The sequence below is a fragment of the Topomyia yanbarensis genome, chromosome 1 (genome assembly GCF_030247195.1).
Source record: "Topomyia yanbarensis strain Yona2022 chromosome 1, ASM3024719v1, whole genome shotgun sequence".
In the NCBI taxonomy this organism is placed as follows: Eukaryota; Metazoa; Arthropoda; class Insecta; order Diptera; family Culicidae; genus Topomyia; species Topomyia yanbarensis.
Window position 1 is genome coordinate 40,404,944 of NC_080670.1, and position 8,434 is coordinate 40,413,377.

Below are 8,434 nucleotides of genomic sequence, written 5' to 3' on the forward strand. Positions count from 1 at the left end.
CTGCTCTTTGTTAGCATAGGCCATTTGGATTTCTGTAGAAAGCAACGCAAGGCAATCGTTCGTCCCTTTGCCTTTCCGGAAGCCAAATTGTGTATCTGACAGTAAGCCATTTACTTCAACCCAATTGTCGAGGCGAAACAAGATCATTTTCTCGAACAACTTCCGAATACAGGACAGCATTGCAATCGGCCGATACGAGTTGTGGTCGGAGGCTGGTTTTCCTGGTTTTTGGATGGCGATGACCTTCACTTGCCTCCAGTCATGAGGGACAATATTACCCTCAAGAAACTTGTTAAATAAATTCAACAAGCGCCTTTTTGCAGTGTCAGGTAGTTGAATTTGATTCTGTCTAACCCTGGGGCGTTATTGTTGCATGATAAGAGAGCAAGTGAGAACTCCACCATCGAAAACGGTGTTTCGTTCGCGGTATCGTGAGGAGACGCGGCGCGGCACGTTTTCTGTACCGGGACAGAGTCCGGACAGATCTTCTTGGCGAAAGCAAATATCCAACGGTTTGAATATTCCACGTTCTCGTTGGTACTATTACGGTTACGCAGTTGCAGGTCTTTTCAAAGCAGATTCCGCCACATTTTTATCTCCTCGAAAAGCAAACCTCGCTCGAAAATTCCAATCAACTACTTAAACTTTTATATTTATTGCACAATTTTACCTGTCAGCCGGTTTCAAATCGCAATGTACGGCAGACATCATTAATCTCTTTCACATATTTCGCACATCACAGACTACTGCGATAAAACCCACATCAGCCAAAAAGTGACGCTCGCCTAGAAGTTTTTGGAACGCCTTCCGGAACATGCCCGGGAATCTGTTATTGACGATAAAGGTTCCGTACAGCCACACACACCACAAATCGTATCACAAGAAAATGTTCGTCAATTCCCTCTCCAACCGGTCGTTTTAAAACTTTCAGGGAGCAAAGTAAAACGTTTTGTTAAGCTTTTTTCATGTTCGTTTTATGCAATTTTATAGCCGTATCCAAATGCAAGTACCTTTCTCCTATAACTGCTCATAAGGTCATGTACAACGTTTGAGCCAACTTGTTTTTATGTAGAAATTCATTTTTTCCTCATTTCTGCCACCGATTTCACTTCCTTATGTCGTTTTTGCTTAACCTTGAAACTGAATCAGGTTGCAATTCTAATAGCTGTAGTTGATACATTTTTACAGCAATTTGCGGTTAGAACCAACATCACTTTCGCCTCAAGCAAAAACGGCATTAGTATGCTTCCGGAGTGCCTAGTATTTCTCAATTGGACGCAAGGCCGGTGCATTTAGGGAATTACGATTCTTAGGTCCGAAATGGACTTCCATACCATACCAGAACATGTTTCGCCTAATTCAGTTGTTTTCAAACTTTTTCGTTCCATGTACTCCTTTCCGAATATAGCGTTGCCAACATTTTTTTTCAAAGACTGGAACTTGCTTGAAAAAAAGACTGAACAAAACTGGATGCTCGGAAAAGAAACCTAATTTATCCTTGTAATGTTTAAGTCAACGATTCAATGAACGTAATTTTAAGTAAACACGTATGTTCCAATTACAAAACATTCGAATGTTATAGCAATTGTTATAGTTACATTCGAATTTTGTTTTGAAGGTCTCAATCTACACATGTGCAAAATCCTAAATTTGAAATCATTTTCGTGAACTCATGGATGCGCTTGAACCGTTCTTACGATAAAGAATAAAATTTTAGCACAAGAGAAATCAGCCAACAAAACGTCGATCTACCACTATAGCAACTAGTTCAGTATTCAACAAATGTTCATCACAATATTTGACGGTGCAAAAAGCCTTTATGTTTGAGTAAAATTCATTTTAAATCGTATAAAAATTTACATTATCTAACCTTTTTGCTCACAAGTGGGTATAAGAAGAGTTCAGGTGGTGTTACGGTGGATTGAAAACTTTTTCTTGGGTACTCGCCTTCTTCCCATTGATCGCTTGAAAATTGGATGAATCAAGTTACAATTTTGTGAAAAAACTAAATAAATGAATATTAAAAAAAAACTGGACGAAACTGGCTTAAAATTTAAAAGAACTGGAAGATTTCCGGGATTGTCTGACTGGATGTTGCAAAAAAAACTGGAAGAATCCAGTTTAAACTAGAAGGTTGGCATCGCAACCCCTTTCTGAAAATTGCATACCATCATTACCGATCCTGTCAAAAATAAACGATTTTAATATAAACACTACAGAAGAAGCGGCCATTACACAAATTACCTCAATAGGATTTATTACTTCCTAATGTTCACAGATCAACCCTGTTTTGGGATCAAAATGTTCTAGCGGCAACCACTAACACATCCAACGATCGGAAGCTTTTTTTTCACAACAAAATGCGAACAACTTTTTCCATCCATTTCTTCGAGCAGGAAATGCTGAAAAAACCTCTATTTGCACGTAGTGGCACTATAGTTTCCCGATAAACCGGCTGCGGGAAGCTTTTATTCAACTACTAATCATAGCACCGAACCAAGGCAAACCTCACAATTTACAACCAACGAATGGAGCCTTTTTACACCTCCAAAAGCTGAAATGAAAGCGAAACTGCGAGGCACTCTTTTTTCCATTCAAATTATTGAACTGCAAATTTCTTTTGTGTTACACCTCTATTAGAACATCGGGACATACCATGTTCACCAAATTTTCCCGAGGAACCAGATGCGAGAAGCCGCTATTCGAAAAAAGCTAAAACGCGTACACCCGACCGTTCCAAAAAGAAGCCACGCCGCGTTTGAACTGAATGAGAATGAGCTTTTGATTTGAAGCAAGGATGCCAGATACTTTTTTTAATACGACTGTGATCAACATACACGGAGAAAAAAATCAGTGAAAGTACCCGAATTTTTGTTTCATTCAAGTTTTTCTGATTGAACCCTGTCGAAAACAAAACCTGTTTTAATCCACCTAAAGGTTCTCATTGTTCCAAACTATGATTTAACTGCTGGTTACGTCCAATATAACATCTATTACTTTACTTAGCACGTATCCCACGACTACCACTAAAGTCGGTGCTGATACACTTTAAATAAAAAAGTATAATATTTAATCAGTCTAATCAGTATGAGCTCAATGTTGTTTTCATATGATCATATTTTGAAATGCTGGGGGAATGGGTTTGGAAGTGGGGGGGGGGGGGGGGGTTGTAGAGTGAGAGTGGAGGATGCGTCAGAAATCTTTTATCTTAGTTCGGCATGCGGCGTGGAAGAAGGGAACGCGGGTATGAGGGCGGTTTAAGGTAGAGGTGTAAGGGTAAGGTGGGAGATCGATGCAATGATTAGCTGTCAATGTCATTCCAAACATTCAGGAAAAACGCGTGGTTGTCAGTATAAGTGAATGCGATAAATGGCTAGATTAATATTACTCAAGGTAGTGAGGTTAGCAAGTGAATTTTGTTTTAGTTACCACACATATAAATAGATGTCGCTGACATCCAAGAGCTTTCAGTAATAAAAGAAGCAGTTTGATTAGTTATTGAGAAAGCGGTTTTTGGGATTTTGATGACACGAATAATCGTTTTTCAGCTCTGAAAGAAATTACTTTTCTTTGCAATTGTTTTTGAAGGAGATTTCCTTTAGTTCAATTTCAAACAAAATCTGCTGGTTAAACCATTTCCTTTCTCTTTTGCGCAACATCATTTATAAAAATATCGTGTGTAACGTGGAAGGCAGCTTTCGCCAGGCTTTTTTTGAAAGCTACCTTTCAAACAAATATAAAAGTAAAGTGGTATGGCCAGAGGAATTTCGGAGAACTGTTAGAAACGCGATAAAAGCAGCGAAACCTTTAAGCGAACAGAAAAACAACGCGGATACTTTTTTATTCAGGTTGAGAATGATACAGAGTTAGTGTGAGTAATCAAAGGTAGACAAAAATAGCAAGGGGCGCATCGATGCAGATGCATGGATTGCAGGGATTGTAATACTCAACAGCTTGGCGATAGCTGCCACACGTTACATACGATATTTTTATAAATGATGTTTCGCAACAGAGGAAGAAAATGGGTTTAAAAACTACAAGTATTTCTACTAAGTACTTGTATGTTATTCCACTGACAGTAGTTCACTTCGTTCAGCACAAGCCACGGCTTACATATACTAGGCTAGCTCGTTAGAGTGTAAATATTTGACGAGAGCGCGTCATAGAAATCGTCGGCGAAAACAATTACATGAAATTCATATATTGTTTGCTGCTAGCGAATGATCGGCACCTGGTAAATCACAAGGAAGCTATGCGGATGTCCAAAACCTTTGCTATGATCAGAAAATTACGGTGGGATATGTTTTCTATGGCATGCATCCAAATTCCCGATTTACGCTAATAATCACATAGATGCACTGATTATCCACTGTGTCTGGTGTAATTATGGCGTAATTTACGTCTAAAATCCATTGCACACTATTTTTTCCACCGTAAGAGCTCAAATATAGTCAATTAACAACTTTCGAGAAATCCGTTTGTTTATCTCAACGATTTCTCTGACGTCACTGAAAACTGTCAATTCGCGGAATAGCAAGCCTCCTTTCTGTGAGCCGTGAGCACAAGCGACCTCTCAAATAGATTTTAGAGGTTGATTGTTGAGAATGGCTCTAATAATAATCATTCTATTTTTAAAATATTTTTACACAATCTTTAGGTTTCTATATATAGCAACAAAAATCAAGCGTACTTTATCATTTCCGTTCAAATGAAAGCAATTCGGCAGAGCTGGTTCAACCTACAAAAACAGAAAAGCTGAAATAAGATAGAAGAGAAGCTGTCAGTGGACAGCTCATGATTTTTCCTTCCATCCCAAACCACTTCCATTAAATGCCAATTACACTCTCACTAATCTCAATTCCTCGGTTTAATGATCCACTCCATGTTTTTTTTTCTTCATTCCCTCTTTCAGATGGGGCCGTCATCCTCGAAGCGGTATTCCTTCGCAATACCGCGACGTCATCGACTATCGGACGGGCTACATTCGATCGCATCTTCGCTCTCCCTCTGGCCGGGTGAGATGACCGCCGAACAACAACTACAGCAGCAGCAGCAACAAAATGTCCACTTTCAGCACTACATTCGCAGCGAGTACGGCAGCGATAGTGTTGGCTTGAACATGAAACAGCGCCACTATTCAATGGACACGGAAACTAGCTTTGGCCGAAGGGGAAAACGTTGCAATAGTTCGACAACGATGGCACTACCACCCATTCGGCAGATCAACTGCCGCAGCAGTTCATTCGGGTCACTCGAGTAAAACGTTGAAGCGATCATTCGAAACGGTTAAGCGAATCTGGTTGACAGTTTTGAGATTTGTTCTTTAATGTTTACATTTTTTCCCATATTAAAACAAAGTAAACCATGTTTTCTCTTGACAGGTTTGCTAGTTATGCATGCACACAAACATTTGGTCGTCGATTTCATTAACAGGTGGTGGTTGCAGACCAAAATACATTGTAGGTGTCTGAAAGTACACACGACTTCACTCGATTGGGCACGTTAAATGATATCAACGTTCAATATATCGAATAATCGATTTACTTGCAACAATGATTGTCAAAATTTCGTATCAAATACCGAACAAATCGACTCAAAAAGTACCTTCGTGCTTTACCATCAGTATATTATTTCTAAAGAATTATGAAACGAATTAAAGGTGATCTACTAAAATGCAAATAAACATCAGTAATCACTGTTGCAGACAGTTTAGCATCAAAAAAATTAAATTGAAAAAAAAATTCTCATCTTCGGCTAGACTAGTACAATTGTTCTGAAGAACAGTCAACTTAGGTCGGAACAGGTGGTACACAGAATCTCGGCGGCCAGCAGATGGCCAGCAAATCGAAGGAATTGTGATACTTTTAGAGTACTCGTTTTTAAGTGTAATTTCGTTATTACAGTTAGGGAAGATCGGCGATCTAGAAATCCGAAAAAAGATTTTGCGCGATAAAAGCCATATTGTTAATAAAGTTGCTTCGCAGCTTATTTGAGCAATTATGAAAAATATGATCAATAGTCTTTTTTAGTTTGTAACATGTGTTTTTCGGATCAGGCGCTTTTCTCGAGCTTCTGTTGTTCTGACGCTGCTTATGTTTCGAAACTGGTCCTTTCCATTTAAAATACTATATCCCAGAATGCATGGAATTCAGCGCTCAAATTCTGTCCAAATATTCTTTGAAATTAGATGTATCGAATAAAAAGGTTTATTTTTCTCATCCTAGAAAGCTGGTCTTCCCAGTAGTGGTAAATTGAATGTACATTGAAATATTTAGTATAATAATAGTAGAATAGTTTCAAATATATATCATTATGTGAACTCTAAATACAATGGTAACATTAGAATGCTAAAGTAAAAAAACGTAAACGTCGAAAGCAACAATAATTACAGTTACACACTAAAGTGAGAATGCCACATGTTACAGCCAAGTGATACAACGTTAGCAGGAATTAGATATTCATCGTTTCAGAAACAATATTTAGACACTTCGAAAACATTGAAAAAATCTTATTGAAAAAAATACTATTTTCCAATCGAATATCTTCAATGGTCGTTGCTTCATATTTTTCTACATAGTGATCGTAGAGGCTAACAGAATGGACATATTTGCGGGACAATACCATAAAACCGCCCACAAACAAATCGCTTACCGTACACTAACGGTTCGACTTGTCATAGGTAAATAAAACCGAACAAACAGCCAATGGTATTTTTGAACAAATCTAGAAAAAATTTTCGATGGGACGTAAATAACATTGAGAGCCTCTCTTTGTTTACTTTCTCTTTCGTTTATTGCGACGTCATTACAACACTTTGCACTAATTTTCCAGTGCAAAAAATCACTAAACGAAATATTTTCCACTCGTGTAGAAATGCTTTTAGAATTTCTACATTCCATATTTTTTTATTCTACGAAAAAAAAAATTCCAATATAGAAATATATCAGGAAGAACTTATAAATCAGCAGAATTTTAAAACTACAGGATTTTCGGAATCCCTAGTTCCATCCCGCAAATATATCCATTCTATTTGTGCTCCTATCGCAACTACCGCGAAGCGGAACAATTTCGCTATTTACTTCGTAAACTAGAATGAGAGAAATTAACTGTAAACTGTAACAATCAATCTTGAATAGGTATATAATCCACGTTCAGCGAAATGAAATAAGGTCGTATGTTTGTAAATTGCATTATATAAAGCATAGAATAGTAGAAATGTTCGACGCCAAAAAACAGACACGAACAGGCTCGAACAACACGCACATTCATACTACGACCTGCTCGAATGTTCCAATTTACTGATCGCTCGAAACATGAGTCTACATTTGCTGCACCACAATAAGATCACGTACTACGTTAAGGAACATTTGGGCAGCTGCTAGTAAGATTGTAATCATCGAAAATTTAACATTTTGGAAAAAAAATATTCGTTAAGCCGTTCGGCTTCTGATAATCGTTAAATAATTACCATTCGATCTATTATGGGTACTGAATGAAAAATACTCGCTGGAGCTCGTTTTAGATGTCGTTTGTATCGAAAAGATGGTCAAATCACCTAGACACACACACATATTAAATGGAAAAGTTTTAAATTTGAGCATTTTTTAATAAAAGTATTATTCTACCAGTTATCAGATTTTACTAAATTGTAGAATTGTGAAAATATCTTCCTGCTTATGAGAAAGAGACGCTAAGTTTGAATCATAATTCTTTTCTGTTTCTCACTCATGTCCTAAACCATAACCAACAAACAATACGGATCTTTAAATTGGAAAAAAATCAGTTTTTCATATGGATTGATAGAGAGTGTCCTTTGGAGTACACTCAGATTGTTTTTAAACCTCTATTATTTTTTCTGGCTGTAAATTGCACAAACCAAATTAAATTCAGCTAACACAGCGATGCCACATGTTTTCTTGAAATGTCTGTAGAAGAATAACTAAAATGTCTGTAAAAGTCTGTAGATGGTTGTGTAAATCCTAGTTACACTAAAATTTTACTTTAAAAATAGATTGAAAGTAGAATTCTATTGTGAAGGAATCACTCGTATTCGAAACAGTTATTCTAGTGCAATTTTACTAAACACTATTACCCTTTTAAAAGTCTGTAGATCTAGATAGACATCAAAAGTCTGTAAAATACAGACATGTCTGTAAATCTGGCATCGCTGGCTAACACATTGATACCCAAACTGCACGGAGAAAAAGAAAAATGCTAAGTAGCTTATTATATATCACAATTTTAACATTATTTTCTTTTAATTATTGATATGCATATTAAGTATGCATCGCAAGAATAAATTTTATGCATAGCCATGCATTTCACGATTTTATTATTTTCCGTGCATAAAGCGTTACTAGCGTTACTCTTGGGACTTAACAATTTTTCCTCTTCTTTCGTTTGCTTTGCTGGTAAAGATTCGTCACTGCACTGA

General features: G+C 37.2%; 1 protein-coding gene across 9 annotated transcripts in view; it reads left to right on the top strand.

The window, feature by feature from the left end:
- The window catches only part of LOC131677427 (solute carrier family 35 member F3), a 109,169-nt gene extending 101,542 nt beyond the window's left edge, over positions 1-7,627 (top strand). For 5 of the 9 annotated variants that reach the window (XM_058957245.1, XM_058957249.1, XM_058957247.1 and 2 more), the window contains one exon: positions 4,913-7,627. In XM_058957245.1, the coding sequence (XP_058813228.1) occupies positions 4,913-5,260 (348 nt within the window). In that variant the 3' untranslated portion in view covers positions 5,261-7,627. The remainder of the gene's footprint in view (positions 1-4,912) is intronic. The other 4 variants (XM_058957251.1, XM_058957253.1, XM_058957254.1 and 1 more) reach the window with 2 other exon arrangements.
- Positions 7,628-8,434: the final 807 nt, after the last annotated feature.